The sequence below is a fragment of the Phalacrocorax carbo genome, chromosome 8 (genome assembly GCF_963921805.1).
Source record: "Phalacrocorax carbo chromosome 8, bPhaCar2.1, whole genome shotgun sequence".
Taxonomy (NCBI): Eukaryota; Metazoa; Chordata; class Aves; order Suliformes; family Phalacrocoracidae; genus Phalacrocorax; species Phalacrocorax carbo.
This window is the reverse complement of record NC_087520.1, coordinates 28,004,000-28,021,556: the sequence shown is the minus strand read 5'-3', so window position 1 is coordinate 28,021,556 and position 17,557 is coordinate 28,004,000. Positions and strand designations below refer to the sequence as shown.

At 35.1% G+C, this 17,557-nt stretch overlaps 1 protein-coding gene across 4 annotated transcripts in view; it reads left to right on the top strand.

The window, feature by feature from the left end:
- The window catches only part of FTO (FTO alpha-ketoglutarate dependent dioxygenase), a 251,281-nt gene that overhangs the window by 48,229 nt on the left and 185,495 nt on the right, over window positions 1–17,557 (top strand). For 2 of the 4 annotated variants that reach the window (XR_010374246.1, XM_064459373.1), the window contains exons 3-4: window positions 2,958–3,618; window positions 11,441–11,584. Coding sequence is in view for 3 of the 4 variants with exons in the window: in XM_064459373.1 (XP_064315443.1) it covers window positions 2,958–3,618; window positions 11,441–11,584 (805 nt within the window). In the remaining variant the exon portion in view is untranslated. Of the gene's footprint in view, window positions 1–508; window positions 2,710–2,957; window positions 3,619–11,440; window positions 11,585–17,557 lie in introns of those variants that run through there. The other 2 variants (XM_064459374.1, XM_064459375.1) reach the window with 2 other exon arrangements.

Sequence of the window (17,557 nt, the reverse complement as noted above, 5' to 3'; positions counted from 1 at the left end):
CCCTTCCCCATCCCCACAAAACAACAAGGTGTCCAGTGTGAACCCAGCATTCACCCTGTATTCTGATGCCTTAATGCTTTCCTTGTGTAGGACGTAGCACAATGATTGGAGATTTAAAGACGACCAAACTGTTTTCATGTGATGTGTCGGAAATGTGTTTCTACGTCCTGATTTCTTCTGAGATATCAGTGTGGGGTTTTGTTAAAGTGGAATCCTATTCTGTGTAAAACTGAATAATAAAATAGTTCTTAAGCATGTAGTCTTAAAACATAACCCAAAGGTAACATGCCTCTGATTTGGCTGGCAATGAAATTGGGAAGACCTTACCTCTGCAGTTCAAGGGGGGAACCTTTGTAAAATATGTGTGCTTTCTTCCTAGTGCGTTTTCCAGGCATTTAGTTGCTTTATGTGGTATTATTTCCCTCCTCCTGTTTGTAATAGTTGTTTAGAATTTTATGTGTGCGACTCGTGTCAGAAATTCAGTATATTAAAAGTCATTATTTCATATTTTTAAATAATTTAAAGTATGCCATAATAGCATATGTAATTTGATAATTGGTTAATCTGACCTGAGTATGTCCAATATACAGAATTGTTTAAAGAAATCCTGGGATACTGCTATAGAACTGTTAGTGCTCTTTCTTTTATACATATAATTTGCATAATGAAACAAATCATGCAGTAATAATCTTAACATGTAACAACATATAATGTTCTGTAATTATTAAGTATGATTATGAAAGAATCTTATTATTTGCTTCAACCTATACCCACACATCTAACGGTAGCCCGTAGCTGTAAATCCTTAATATTTGCAGTTACTGATTTCAGTAGTTGTTCTTTATAAGGATTTTTTCACTGTACTGTTCAAAGGCTACAGATACAAAGCAGCAATTGTAACAAAGGGGACGGTTCAAGACCTCTAAGGAAATTGTTTCAGGCTTTTGGCAAGCTCAGGCGAATTGTGTTTATCATGTTTATATTCAGTTCTTTTAACGAAAGCTGGGATGCAGTGTTCTGTGCTGGGGACTGTAGAGGGACATTCAGGTAGATATCTGGAACTATTTTCAAGCTTTGATATTTAAAGTATAGTGTGTAAATACAATTGTCAGAAATTATTGCTATCTGTGCATACTGTCATGTAATGTTTTTTTCTTCTCTGTAGGAAGCTAGTTCTTGGAAGCCGTAAGAATGTGTACAGAAAGGGAGTTAGCTTCACTATAAAAATTCACGAGAAATGGTGGCAAGGTTTATGGATAAACTATGATATATTATGTGTAATCATTATTTTTAAAATAGGCTTCCTTTTATATTCCCCTTTTTAATAGAAACAAATGATCCTATAAAGTCACCTCTTCAGTGTTGTACGATAGCAACGTGTTATGATGCCAAAGTCTAACTGTTTTTGTGCAGTAGAAACTGTGGATACTGAATTACTGCCTGGTTTGTATTTTTTAAAGGCACCTTTTCTAGACTTCAGAATTAATTTCCTTAAAGGCAGGTTCAAATCTGGCTTGGAAGTAGACAGTACTAGTAAAGTGGTTTTGAGTTGTACCAGCAGGAGCCCACAGATGGATTGTAGGTCAGGGTGATGCTTTTGTGCTGGTGGCTTTTGTTTTTAAAAAGCACTTTGAACATAAGCTATTACATTAATAGAAGTTTTGATAGATCAGTTCTGTGCATCCATGTGCTCTTGCCCCCTTGCCTTGCATTCTGATTTCAGTTGACCTTTTTTCCCACAACACCATCAGTATCTACCTTTTCCCCAGACTAGTCACTAACTTCTGGACAAAAGGAAATAGGTGTAGCAAGTAGGCTGGAGCTTCACACATGCTAATTGACACTTGATAGGCTCACATTACAGCCTTTCGCTTGCTAAGGGCACTAATCTGAATCTTCATCTTTTATCTATCAATTTATTGAAATACATAGGAACTTAGTGTATTTAAGAACTTATTCTCTAGCCTTTGTTCAGTTTGCCAAACAGTCTCAGCAGTAGTTAAAGCAGATTTACAGGCAACCCAATAAAAGGTGTGATTACGTGATACCCTCTTCCTTAGAAAACCAGATTAACAAAATAAAATTACCCAAGCCTTCCTGGAGTGGGAAGCAGTATTTTACATACAAAGCAAGATACTGGTGATTAGGAGCATCATACCTTGCTGGGGAGTTGTTGCTTCCACAAACTGCTGGATTCTGAACTCCAGCTGATACAAGAGCAGGTGTGGTGGGGAGATGGGGAGGAAAATGAGTTTGGAAAGTTTTTATCTGAAAGTGAAACTTTTATATAAAATAGGAGAGCTAATCAGCATGCATTGAGGAATGTGAAAACAGAAAGGACTAGTATGTCAAGGACTATTTTGAAGATAGAGGTGCACTGTACCAGAATATTGGCCTTTTTTGAAAATTTACATTTTCTTTTTGTTATTTTTGCCCTAAAATTGTTGTTCTGTGAAACTCTTCTGGACTATCATGTTGCCCTGTAGAAGTCTGTACGTCAGAATGAGACAGAACGATCTTTGCAACCACTGCGAAAAGAGGAGTCACTTTGTTACTTTACAATATTCCATTGTTTGTATACTTAAAGGTAGCATTATTTACAGATTCATTGAGGAGCTTATATGTTCTATTGATTCCTTCCAGGATCCTCAAATTTATTTATTTATTTAGAGGTCTGCCCTGATGATACTCTTTGGTTACAGGCCACTGGTATGTACATATCCTCAGTTTGTGTGATATATTGGAGTATGAAAATAAAGTAACAAATAATGGCATCTATTTCTTCACCACATTCTAAACTCATGCTTGACAACTTGTCAACTTAGCCTTGTCTGTTCTTGAATATATGAAATACTTTGGTGTCTGTATAAAGAATAATTATTTTGCTTTTTTTTTTTTTGGTTGGTTTTTTTGTGTATTTTCTGTTGTTTTGTTTGTTTGTGTGTTTTTTCCTTTAGTGGAGGACCAAATATTCCAAGCTGGTTTTTAGAAAATCTGATGCAGTACCTGAAGAACTCCATCAAATGGTACAAGAAGGCTTTCTGACCTTGCTGAAACACGATTGTTTCTTTCAAGATCTTGTAAGGATCAAAGGAAAAGACTTTCTTACCCCAGTGTCTCGTATATTAATTGGAAACCCAGGATGCACTTACAAGTACTTGAACACAAGATTATTTACAGTTCCTTGGCCTACTGAAGGTTATGATATAAAATATTCCAGTCCTCAAATACACGATGCTTGTAAAGCATTAATCAGACTTAATGACTACTTGCATGTTGAAGCAGTCAAAGCATTGCAAGGACAAAACTTGTCTGAGACCAAAGAAATTAAAGATACTACTGTAATAGATAGGGAGCAAAGTTTTGCTACTTCTCTTACAGCAAAAGGGTCTGTTTCAAAAGATCAAAGCAGTTGTTGTGTACCAGAGGATAACTACAGAAGTCTAAAGAGCAGAACATCTTATAACTTGACTTTATTAAATTATATGGATCCACTACAAATGCTGTACTTGAAACAAGAACCTTATTTTGGAATGGGGAATATGGCAGTGAGCTGGCACCATGATGAGAATCTGGCTGAAAGGTCAACAGTTGCTGTGTACAGTTACAGCTGTGAAGGTGAGTGATTGGAGGTATGAGTTGACTAGTGATATAAATATCTTAAATCCCTGAAGCTCTTTTATTTTTCCTGTGTGTGGGTACATAAGCACACCTGCATGTTAGTATAGATTTGTCACGTGCTTCTGAATACATTGTGGTACTTTTTGTATTTAAGCCCTATCCTTATTTCTACTAAAACATCTACAAAATATACCTGTGTTTACTGCAGCTGGCTAATCAGTCATTCTCTAAGTAGATTTAAAAATCAGTGTGATTAACTTCCTAACTGAGAGCCAGGAAATCAAAATATGTCAGATACCTTTTTCAGGTTAACGCATATGTATATTTTCTATCCTGTAAGATATTTCATTGTAGTTGAGAACACCATCTTTATTGTGTTATTGTCATATACAGACTTGCTTCTGCTTTATACTGATTTTACTACCCTATTTTGGGAAGATCATTTTATGTTGGTTTTGTTTAAAAGTATTAGTGTATTTACTTGGCAGTGTATGCATTTTGTCTAGGCATGCTGTAGTGCTAATGCACATTTTGCGGAGGATTTTCCAATGTTTCCGTAGTTCAGAAAGGTGGAAGTTTTCCATTAAATGACCTGTTGTCTGACAGGCATTGCGGACTCTTAATTATTTAAAAACCATTTAAATGCAGTTGGGGGGAATATGTAGTTGAAGAGTCAGTAAATAATTTCATTTTTAGTTTAAAGTACCTTTCTCATCTTTATTTAAAAACAGACATGAAGCTTTTTTTGGTTATTTTTTTTTTTTTTCTAACAATTTTTGAACAAAGCCCTGGTTTTTTTTTAACGGCTTCCAGTTTTGCAAAGACAAGATTTGAATTTAGACACTTGAGCAAATGCTCCTTCCTGTCTCATAATTCACATCTGATTTTTGGTCCTTCCAAAAATCCTTTGATGTTTGCTTGAGAACATGGGAAGAATTTGCATTGACTTCAGTATGTTTTGGCTAAAGATCATGATGTAAAAGTAATAGCTTATACTTCCACGTGCATTCTGTTGTTGGTTTTGTTATTAGTTTTGAAACTATGGGTCACTTTGTTATTTAACATTCAGCTGAAGTCCTGGACGTAAAACATCAGCTGGCTTAGCAAGCTGAATAGAAGACATTCCCTGACCAGTGTAATTTGTTCATGAACTTTTTTCTGTCTTATTTGCTGAAGATGTTGACATTTTATGTCCAGTAAATGTATTTTTTTCCATAGTAATGTAGGTAATTTAAAATGTTACTGAAAAAAATACTTAAAGAAGCATAAATATGAACTTGTACTAATAGCATGTGTGAGGATTTACTGTGATATGCTTAAAAGCTTTTTACTTTAACATAAAACTTGCTTGTGGAGGGGAAAAAATGAGTCCCTTTAAGTTCAGAGGGCTATAAATTAACAAGAAAGCAAGCTACTATGTTTATTCGTACCTCATCACTTGGTTTAGTTTCTTCAAGTTCAGCAAGTTACGTAAAAAATATGCTGTTTTTAAACTGCTGCAAATTCCATGCAAGACTTGATTGATGAGGGTAGAAAGAAATATTTGATATATTTATACCAGAAGTTATTTTGATATCGATATGTAATTAATGTTTTTGCCACATACAAGATTTTTTCATAATTACACTTAAAAGTACATATTTTTTTCCTGAGGGATTTAAAAATAGACATGAAAGCTTAAAAAAGCTAAGAGCTTTCCAGTGAATAAATTGATCACTCTATAGTTTACATTTACAAAAATTATTTTTAAAATACTACTTCAAATTTTTTGTATTTTTGCAATGGTTCCAAAAGTTTCTGATCAAATTGAAATTTGATTGTATCTTGGCAGGGGGGAACCTCTTGGCAGGAGGTGGCGGTATTAAAACCCCAGTGTAGCTGGAAATAGTGTAAAAGACAGTTTTTTGGGAAGAAAATTATTTACGAAGTCAGATGTAAATCCAAAAAAGTTTGAATTCCTTTTGATAGATCTTGAGCATGGCTCAAGTTGGTTTCATGAACTGTAGAGGGAATTTAGGGTGCTCAGCATTGCTCCCAAGCACCATGAGGCCATGTCCTGTAGTATACCTTTATGTGAAAACAGTTCACTCACATCTGCCTGTATGCAAGTTGTGGTGGTTGTTGTATATCCCTAAAGTGAAGCTGTATTTATAGTTGGCCTACTTATTCATAAATTGGAGGGAATTGAACCTGTTTATAGTTTATGAATATGGCATTGTAATTAAAGTGACAGTGAATACTTTTGTGTGTTCAAGCTTTCTACCTAGCACATCCAAAAGGAGTAATGGGTCTACTTGATTTTAGAGAAATAAATAGGTTGTCTTTTGCTCTTCTGATTTGCCGTTTATAGCTTTCAAATGCTGGTGGTTATTAACATACCAGTGCTTATAGTATTATTCTTTCCAGTTCCATGTCACTGCAATGTATTGGTGGTTGCTGCAGTTCACAAAGACTGTCAATATTTACTATATCTCTTATCAAGCTTTCCATAACTGTGAAGCATGAAGAAGCTCCACATCTTTTTGAAGATTTTTGTTAAATCTTTGTAGAATCGTATCTGGAATCCCCTTCCTGTTTTCCATAAACATCTTTATATGCCAGTATCTTTTATTAGTGCTTACTCCATTAATTCAGTTAACATTGAGTTAGCATTCAGTTCTCATTGTAGTATATAGAGAATACCACGGAATCATTATAGAAGACATAATAAAAAGAGTAGACATGGTCAGAAATTTTTTGATAGAACAGTTTTTCCTTAGAAGATGTTGATTAGTTGGGTTAGTAATTTTCTGTGAGAAAACACTGATTCTGTGGGAAATTCAAACATAAGTAAGCATGTTGATTTTAATTAAAACTAGCTTGACTCTCTTTTCTGCTAGGTCTTGCACATTTTTTTGTCAGCTCTCTATTCCTCAGACTCCTGCTGGTCTCTGTGGTACTCCAAACACTGAGAATCTGTGGTAGCCTCTCAGCACGGGGAAGCTAAGGATTCCAGAGCTTCATGGCTAGTACCAATCTCTCCTGCCACAAATGCAGAATGCCCAGGATTTTAGGTTTTGAACAGCAGGAGCCCTAGAAGTCAATCAATCTTTACTGCATTATGGCAGCCATTTGTTGGACTCTTCAGAGATGTAAAACTCAGCTTATATGATTTTCTTTTTACTTTAATTTGCATTTTTATATCATTATTTGTTTGATACCTACTTATTAAATAGTATTGAAACAGATACTACTGTAACTCTATTTTCTTGTTTGCTTCTTCAGTGTTGGATGCCATAATGAAAATTCGATGTTTGAAACTTTGATTATTATTAATTGGAGTAGAAGCAGTTTTTAATATGGCAGAAAAGATATTGGAGAGGCAACATAAAGATACCGGAACAAGCTGATATTCTAATTGGTATCATTGTTTATTTTCTTGTTTCCAGTGTCAAGCTGTTTCAAAGCAACTTCAAATGAGGTACATTTCTAACAACAAAACAAGATAGTCATATTGCTTGACACTCATCTGAGTAGTGTTTGTTTATATTTACATTAAAGTAAAATGTGTTATGTTACATTAGGTTAAAAGTAGGTTATTAAGTGATAAGACTAGACCTTCACAAAAAATTGGGAAATTTCATTTTAACGTGTAGTGCATGAAAGGGCATGAGTGGTAGTCATGGTGCATATGCAGAATTGAATACATTACAGAATGGGTGTTCAATTATACTGTCCCTAAGACTATTCAGAAGGAATTTACTTTCAGAATTTACCATGGAATGGGAATTCCAAATTTTGACCAACTTCAGATATTTAATAACACATTAGCTTACAAATATCCTATCACATGAGAATATTAAGGTAAAAACGTTCAGGTTTTTAATGTAGTAAGCTAATAACCCATTTTTATTTCCTGCTTTATTTATAAAAGTGAATTGCAAGCCAAATACTGGTGGAGTAAGGGCATTTTCAGAAATTGGATTTTATCCGTGAAAATTTCCTAATGAATAGTTTTCCCCTCAGGTCTTTGTAAGTTTTGAGGGAAGTTTTATTGCTTAGCAGAGCACTAGTTGGTTCTAAAGATGTTCTTTGAAGTAGAGACTTGTTTCAGTTACCAACTTAAAGGAGATAGGAAATAATGTAGTCACTGGAAGTGTCATCTTTCTCTTACCTGGATTTCCCACAAACTATGTTTGAGGTTAGACAAGTAGTTTTCTCTAGATTCTTTACAGTATCTTATTTGTCTTCATGCTGTAATGCCTACTTGCTGTAGTCCTAAACAACTGACCCTGTTTGCTGACAAGGTAATATTGAAGAGTTTGACAAACTTACAGTTAGTTGCAGTTATATCTGAGTTTGAAGGAGCTTTTATACTTGTTTCTTTTGTAAAATCATGTTTGTAGTTTTTAACACTGCAGTGTTAGAAGCAATATCCTAGCACTAAACCTAATGACTGCTATTTCATTTCTACAGCAACTGTGGATAAAAATAATTGCGATTCACTACACTGTTTGTTTCCTCACTAGGTTAAAAAAAAATAAATCCTGAAACTACAAAAGTTGTTCAGAACTGAAGTCAATCTAAATTTGTAGTGGACCAATAATCCTCTTTTTGTACTGCTTAATGGATAAAAGTCATGGAGTAGTCATTTGTACAGGAGGGGGACAATTATAATAAATGGTTTCTAATGTCAATAATGTTACAGAAATATTGCTTGTTGAAAGAATGGAAATGATATGTAGAAAAATATATCTTCACTTCTTGCATATAACAGATATAAATTGCTGTGGATGACAGTAATAATTATATGTATTTCATTAATCACTGACAATGTGTCCAAATTCCTTTAAATTCTGGAAAAATCAATCAATCTGTAAAAATAATCCTTTCTTCTGTATCTATATGACACTGGTCAGTTGGATTTAATGACAAAGTAGATGTTTACAGTCCTGCTTGTTTTTAGCAATGTGATGGCAGTGATTCTGTTGTCCCAGAAATCATGTTTGATTTAAGATTTCATTTAGGATATAGTTTGGCGTTACCATTTGACTTGACTAGAGAACATTTAAGTTTCAGAGTGTCAAAAACCTCTCAAACTGTTCTTGAAGATTTTGGTGCTGAAGAGCAAAGAAACCTTTCAAGGCTACTTTCACTTTCTGTGCTGTGGAATAATAACCAGACTAGATCCGAGAAAACAAGTTTCATGTTGTTCTGAGCCTAACCATGACCCAAACCTGATAAGATCAGGTTTCAGAGCTGGAACATCTCTGAAATTTGAGCTGTCTAGTTAGAAGCATAATGTTGTGGCCAATTTTCTGCAGCTAAATTCTCTCTTTTATAGTTCTACCTTAATTACAGTTTTGATGAGGTTTTGTTGTTATGTTGTGGTAAGCTTGTTACCTGGTTGCACCACTTCATTTGGGATGCAAACGTAGAGGTTTCTTGCAGGCAAAAATCTATAAATCTTTAATGAATGGAATTCAAATTTGCAGATAGTTTTATTGTATTTCCATTAAATACTGCTACATTTGACCATTTCTGTATGATCTACTCCAAAATAAATACATGTTCTTTAGGTGCTGTGTACATGCAAGACCCACATGATTTACTCTCAAATACCTATGGTTTAGATGCATCCAAATGTTTTCACTTGAATGGGAACTGTAATGGTATCAGGGAATATACAGCATTCAGTCATCCTTGAGGTGTGACATACAGATTTAATAACAACTTCTCTTTACATAAAAGTTTGTTAGTGCTACCTGGAGATATACCACAAATTTTAAGGTGTCTTTTTTTTTCCCTTGCTCTCACTTTCAGAATAGCTTGCATTTAAAAGCTAGTAGCAGCTTGCTTCCATTTGTTACCAAAATAAAATGGTAGGAGCAATCAGTTTCAATTGCTGCTGATAATTATAAGGTGCAATAATTGAGAATATATAGAAAAGGAGTCTGTGAGCTACATTTGAACTCTGTACTTAAGCAATAAAAAATTTATCAAACTGCAAAAAATAAGTCATTTTAACGAGCACATTCCAAAGGTGCTGGATTTATGAGGAGACCCCAGGAAACTTTGATTGAGATTGCTGTCTCTGATTGTAGTTCTATATTTTATTGGTGCCATATTGTGAACAGTGCTGCTGCCAAAGCGAATAGGAAAGCAGCATAACAGAGAGAGTTAACCCAGAAAGGTTACCTCTTTTTATAATATCCATGATGTATTGCATTAAAAATGCCTTGAAAGCCATCCTATTTGCAGCTTTCAGAAAACATTTTTCTTAAATTAAGTTACGATTTATCTGAACAGGGCAGAAAATATTAAAGCTCCTTGAAGACTTTAGTATTGATTTTTCTGAGTATTTGCTAGCTCTTGTTTTCTCATTTGTGTACTGCTTGATAGAAAGGCCTAGAGCTGGTCCTGAGCCAAAGCTTCAACTGGATGAAAACTGCAGCAGTGGAGGGAGGGAATACAGGGACAGAATTTACAGTAGGAGTTTTAACTAAGAACTTTAGATTGGCTTTTTAAAAGGTTTTGGCTCTCTGCTTCCTGAATTTAGGCAATATTTAATTGCCATAGAAAATTAAGACATTTTACTAATTGTTAAAGGCTACTCCCAACTAAACAAACATTGCAGTAACCATGTGAGATGAATGACTTGAATATTTTGAAAGTGTGAGTTCAAGGTCACTTTTTACATGTGCATATTATAATAAGAGTTATAAATCTTTATTTCAGTATTTTCATTCTAGAATTAAATGAAGGCAAAAATTTCAAAAATTATTACATGAAAGCACATTTATAATGGACAATGAAATGGACATACGCAGTTACTAACCTATAAGCAATAATTAGGCATGCCACATAGTTGATGATTTCTAACTGTTCACTGCCATTCTGTGCCAACTGCTTATTAAAACTTCATCCTCCCTCTGTCAAAATGCTGTTACTTTAGCCATAAAACTGTTATACTATAGCTGCCAAATACCTTGTTATAAATGCTGACTGTATCTTTCAATTTATACTGCAGTGAAGTAAGCTTATGAAAATAGTTCTGAGGGATTAAGCTCTAAATACTATTTCTATGCAGTGGATTATTTTCTCCCCAAGCTCCACACATTCATGTTGCTTAATGATAAGAAAATTGTTGTGACAAATGTATTGAAGCTATGTTGGGTCTTGCTCATGTCATCTAGCATGTTTGACTAATAATTTTGAGAAAATAATGGCAGATATGATTCCAAGATTCGCTCAACTTTGTTGGTCTAGATTGTGTTTTGTGCCTGTTACTTCACCTTACTTTGCCTCAGTTTATGAGTTGCTGAAATTGCAAGTACATAAACAAATGAGATTGTTAACAAAATTCTTTGGCAGTTTATGACTTGAAATTCTTTCAGAAGTTATCTACTTTTATATCAATGTTGCTGCATTTTTATTCTTTTTTCTTCTATACTTATAGTTTTACTAATATTTTTAAAAAAATTGAGAGTGAAGATTAACTAAAACTCCCATTACATATACTTGAGAACTTCAGAAAAACTTGAGTCCATTACAAACTGCATTGATATGCCTTTACTTTGTAGTTAACATGAAATTTTCATCTTGGTAAAGTTGGCTGCAAGAAATTCTTGAACTCATACGGCTTTTTTTATTTATGTATTATGTACTTTTGAATTTGGAGAAGGTGATTATACCAAATGGAGATTATAGGAAGTTTAAGCCTGTTAAGATTGTACCAGTGTGGGATATCATTGACTGTATTGTTAGACCAGATTTTGTATTTTATGGTTCTCACCTTGTCTGTTGCCTTTGTGGTGTTTTTCCTTCTCTCTCTTTAAAGGTTCAGCTGTGGAAGAAAGTAATGAACAAAAACTGAAGGGAAGAGACCCAGCTGTTTGGCACATAGGCTTGAAGGTAGCATGGGACATAGATACACCTGGATTAGCAATACCACTTCACCAAGGAGACTTCTACTTGATGCTTGGTAATTTTGCAGGGCTCAGAAGGTGAACTTCTTGTTGAAAACAGAGAAAATGACGCTTATTTTAACATAGATTATCATACCTACCTTTCAGTTAGGACTTTCCTTGTTTAGAAAGACATGAAATCTGGCTAGAGTGTATAATAAATTCTTCCTACCAGTGTATTTTGGGGAACATTTTTTCCTAATGTTTCTCACTTCACAGCTAAGAAAGGAAGTATTCTTTTTCAGCCTTTTCTGTCTGTTGTGCAAGCAGAATTGCTAGTCCAAATCAGGCTTTAGGCCATAAGCAGAATTTCCCAAGGTCTTGTGAGGAGTTGAGCTGTATCTGTTCCATCCTTCAAGATGCTGATTCCTTTTTCTATTCTTAATGCTGTTTTACTGAGCAACTGTGAGCATCTGCATCTATTATGTTCAACAAGAAAAATTGGTGTTCTTGAGTTTGGCTTAGAGTGGCTACTTATGACGTAAGCTGTGACTGAAAGTTTTCTGGTACTGTGGTTCTTGAAGTTTCAGCCATTATACCAATCCATAGCGGTTTTATTGGTCACCAATTTTAGACATAACACTTCTCTCCTGCTACAGTTTTCCATGTGTATATTCAAACATGCTATTTTCTAGTGGGATCATACAAAGATCATAATGGACAGAGCTGTCATATTCCAAGAGTGAGTCTCAATGTATCAATGTATCAAGTGTAGAGGATTAAAAAAAGAAAATTAAATTGAGTTCATTTATGTGAGCAGCTGAGCTCACACACTAAGGTTTTTCCATTTAAAGAAACAAGGCCAGAACTGTGGCTAAGGTTTGTTGACACAAAATCTGTTGCTTTCTTTTCTGGCTTGTGTTTCGCTTAGTTACCATTTTTGTTTAAATAAACTTAGTTATAAATCATGAAACTCAAAACATGAACAACGCTTCTGACATCACCCTGTTTTTCTGAGAGTGGCTTGGCTTGACAGACGTCATCGTTGAAGAGCAAGAGCACCTGCAGTATTCCCTGTTTATGTGTTTGTGACTTGGAAGGTAGACACTATGAACAGCCCTAGAATGACCTGTAGTGCTACCAACTTATTGGGCTGAACAGTCTGTTCACTTTTACCTTTCACTTTTTATCTTCCAACTAATATGAAAACAGTTTATTTACTACAAGGAATACATTTGTGGGCAATCTTAAAAAACACATACCAGTCCTTGTTCTTAGTTAATTCATCAAATCCTGCTCGCTGCCATCAGTAAAGTATCTTGTGTAAAACAACTGGACTGTCTGTGCTCTTAAGTGTGTTTAGACATGAACAGATCAAGTGGTAAGATGTGAGATTCTTTGGCACAGTGGTGCGGATGTGCCTTTTTTTAATGTTTTTGTGAGCATATAGAATAGCAGCCTGGAGGGAAAATGAGACATTTCTTATGTGAAAGTGAAGTCTAAGTGGCAGCTAAACATTCCTAGAAAGGGAATTGTTAATCCATTTTTGTGTGGTAGCAGTTCAGGCATCAAGTAAACTTCTTATCTAATCCTTCCTGACTGGAAAGTTTGTGCATACACAGCTTTGCTGGGCAACAGAATCAGAAAGCAAGTATTAAAAGAAGGGGTCTAACTAGAGTATTTTTTATTGCAAAATACTGTAGATTGTACTTGACTGAGTTACCAGATCATAAGGACATTTTTTATTCCTCAATGGAATTTATGTACAGTAACTAAAGTATTCTCAGGGATGCTATATGAAGGGTGGGTCAGAAAGCTAGTTTGACACATAACATCATGATCATGTTTAGATGGAAACAAAGGATATATTAAACATTCTTTTGAAGATGATGTTTATATCACTTTCTTACTAATACTTTGTGGAGAGCTACAGATCTGAGCTCTGTAGGCCAGGTGTTTGATAATCTCTTCTGCATTTTCATAGCCTTTATATTTTTTTTTCAATTACTCAAAAAAATTCTTATACAGTCTGAGACAGTATCCTCAAACTGGCCCTTTTATTAGATAACTATGTGAAGCAGAATTGCCTTTATCATTTTCACTTGAAGTGAAAGACAGTGTAAGTGGACATATACAGTTTTAGTGTATCTTTTACTGTTCAGATTCTTTTTTTTAAACTGACTTTTAAGAGGAGGCATCTTGAGGATGCCATCTAAAAGATAAAATATTAAGACTATAAAAAGTAACGATAATAAAGAAGCTAATTTAAAATTAATTTATCTTGTGCCTTTATACATCATACATTCTAGAAACTCATTTCAGTAAGCAGAGTCTTCTTGCTGACATTATTTTAGAAGCAGTGGCAGCAGTATGCAAGGCATCTAGAAGACACAATGTTAAGAGTACTGCAGCTAGTAGCAGCTGTTGATGTACAGGGACTGATTGGTAGGGCTGTGTACTCTTTCTAACTACCATTGACTCATCCAACTCTAGCAAAAAAACTTAGCAACTCCGTAGGTCTGTTCTTCAGTTGCTGAAATGGTATAGTGGTTACTGCTTCATATGAATATTGTAAAATACTGAAATGTCAAATTCAGTATGTTGCTTATAATAAAACAGTCAGGTCCTATCAGTTCCTGTACCTGTAATACCCCAACTATTTCCTAATACTGTACACAAAAATCTCAGATAAGAAAATGTGGTAAATTAGTATTTCTGATGGTAATGTACAATTACAGTAACTTGTAAATCCTGATCAATGGTTATATCAAAGTAACAAAAAGATGGAGGGTGTCTTTTAGCATTTCTAGTAGACATTTAGTAATGTTCATGTTCCTCTCTTCATTGGCTCTATAAAATGTTTTTTGTTATTCTGTGTAGAATTTTAGTAAAATGCAGTCTTAAAATATAATTTTACACTTGCATTGTCTGCAGCCCTCTTTGGATGAAATCATAAACCATAATTTAAGTGTATGTTAGTACTAAACATTAGGCGATCAAATCCATCCTTTAAGTAAGCTATTACAATAACATAAATGCATTTTGTTTAAACAAAACTAAACAAAATCCAAAATTACTTTGAGTGAGACAGATTATTTTTTTTCTTACTTTTCCTAATGTGAAGAAAAAGGATCTGATGAATGATTGCAAATCTGCTGCCTAAAAACTCAAATCTGAACTTTATATCATTCATGAAATGGAAACACTTTAGTTCAATTTAGAATAATATATTGGTCTGCAGAGGAAGTGCTTACTGAACCCTGCTGTCTCAGGTACACAGTCAAGGGGTGTCTAATATGAAACGTGTTGGGTGCATGCAATAAATCCAAAACGCGTGGAGGTGAGCAAAGGGCCCCATCTGCTCTGTCCTAGAGCATGTTAACCAGGGTTGTCATGGTCTTACTAATAAATTGGAATCTTTCCCCTAATCTTTGACTTAGACATGACCAGGTTTGCAAGCAGATTTACAATTTTCACTAATTTTCAACTGTGACTTCAAAACATACTTAAGAAAAATACATTCTGGGACTTTTTCAAAGGGAGATTTACTTTTCTGCAGCTGTTTCCCATAGATCAAGCTCTTGCTTGAAGGGTAGGGTTTTAAAACAGCATGAAGATGAACTTGGAATCTTATACCCCTTCACTCCCCCAGCAAATTACAGTTCAAGAAGCATCAAAAAATTATTTTCATAACAAACCAGAAGTAGAGTGCACACATTGCAGAGGTTGGCTTGTGGTTAAAGATAAGTATTTAATGGAAACACTTCCACATGTATATAGTGGCTCATTAAACTATTTCTAGGCACTTAATCTGCTTCTGTTTCCACGAAATAACTTGAACCCTCTTTGCTCTCTAGCATCTTGAATGTGTTGGAGTTTTTTAACCCCCCTTTTTTTTTATTTTCCAGAGTCCACATTTAATCCAAATGCTGTATTCCTTGATTATTAAGACTTTGAACCCCAGAAAAAGACATTTGTTGTTACCAAACTTTGATCATGAAGTCTGGCAAATCCCAGACTTTTTTGGGGGTTTTGTTTGTTTGTTTAGTTCAGTCTTTTAATTCACTCTGTGTTGTGTTTGTGCACACTTTTCTTGTTTAAAAACTAAAGTATTTCTTAATCAGGGACAGATCATCCATCTAGCTTTCTGTTGTGAACGTAGTATTCCATTGACCCATAACTTCTTGGGGAAGGAGACATACCTTTCTGGTGCTTTTTGTTGACATACCTTCAGTAAAATTAGTTTGGTTAGGTTTTCTTCTGTTGAAGTATTGTATGCAGTTGGGAACAAGTAGAATTGGAAATGGTGGAAAAGCATTTTAGTGCTTTTGAAAATTACACTGTAATATGGTTAAAAAGAAAATTATTTGTTTATGGTTGTTAAGAAAACTAATAGCGCAAGTCCATTTCACTTTTGGAGATATTTGTGGTGTTTAGAATATCAAAGCTTTTGCCAGTGCTTTAAGCCCCACTTTTATCTGCTTCTTGAAATAGATGACAAAAAGACAACTGTCTAAAAAGTTCAGGAAGAACATTTGAAAGAATACAGAAAAGATGATATAAACACCTGTTGCTAATTCTGAAAGCGTTTTCTGTTGTGCTTTGTGTTTCCCTGGGAAGTACTTTACCTAGAAGGAATAAGTTCTGGGCCTTCAGTCCCTCCTCGTTTCAGTAAGGATTGGCTAAGAATTAATTTCCTTTCTTTCTGTCTTGTATCTGTTATGTCTTAATAGTCTGCAGTGACATACGGGTTTACATTCATTGTTCCTCTCTGACTGCTTTGGCTCCTCACCTCACTGGTGCTCAGGGAATTAGTTAAGTAGTAGGATTAGTTGCATATACATACGTTAGTTAAGTGTATATACATACACATATCCATTAGTCCATTCTTTTGACAAATGCTATACAAGCACAGGGATTTCAGTGTTTCTGCTGTTGATGCCCAGGTAATTCAGCTGTCTAGAAGAAAGCATGCAGTGAGATGTGGACAGAGCCAGGACAGGGACTAAGAACAGGGTCAGAGAGGAGAGAGAGGAACAGGCAGTGGTTTCAAGCAGTGGGGAGGACTGTTCTGAGAGTCTGTGCTGGGAGGGATGTATCTGAGAAAAGAACAGGAGGGCAGAAGTCTGTACAGGGGAGGGACAGAAAGATCTATGGCATGAACTTGCTCATACAATTCAAAATAGAATGTGCAGCATCCAAATTCCAGAATGTATCTGCTGGCTGTAAATAGCAGGAAATCAGAGAGAAGCTTGTCTGCTAAGGGGATCCACACAGAAAATAATAGCCTGCATCTCATAGTAGATGGTCAGGTGCTAAAACCAGCAGCATTAGTTTTAGGAGCTGTAAGCCTGCTTCTCTCACAGAATTTCCATGCAGACTTTGGGAAGTCCCTTAAGCTCTCCTTACCCTTAGGTTTTTATTTGTCTTTTACCAACTTTACAGAGGCCTTGAATGGATAAATAGATTAAAGCACCACGTACCTTAGATGGTTTTGTGTTGTTTGGGTTTTGGTTTTTGGTGGTTGTTTTTTTTCTTTTTCCTGCAAGTGTGGGAAAAAGGATCTGTGTGAAATAAAAATGGCATTTTGTAACTATCTTTTACACAAGGTGTGTTATCTGAAGTTTCTGTAGCTGGAGATTCTGTGTGAAATAATCAGATCATCTGCTAAACATTCTTATGACTTCTTAGTACTTAATCTGTAAAGTCAAAATCTGACCTCCAAATTATTTAAACAGGCTTCAGGTTGATAACTTTGTTTTCCAAGGTGGCTTTGGCCACCTGTACACAATCGTACATGTGATTAATTTCTTTTAAATCGTGCCTCAGCTATAGTAGCCTTATAATGGGATCTGGCTGTAAGGGGGCAGAAAGTAGTAGAAATAAAAGAATAAAACAATCCATTTAAAAGAAATACAGATTTTGCCATATACAGGTATGCATGTTTTGCCATAATACATGTACGCAGGAAATAGTCTCCTTGTTTTTTAGGTGCTCCTGGAGGCGCTGTGTTTTGGTTTTCCAAACCTCACTGCTCAGTACTTAGTCAT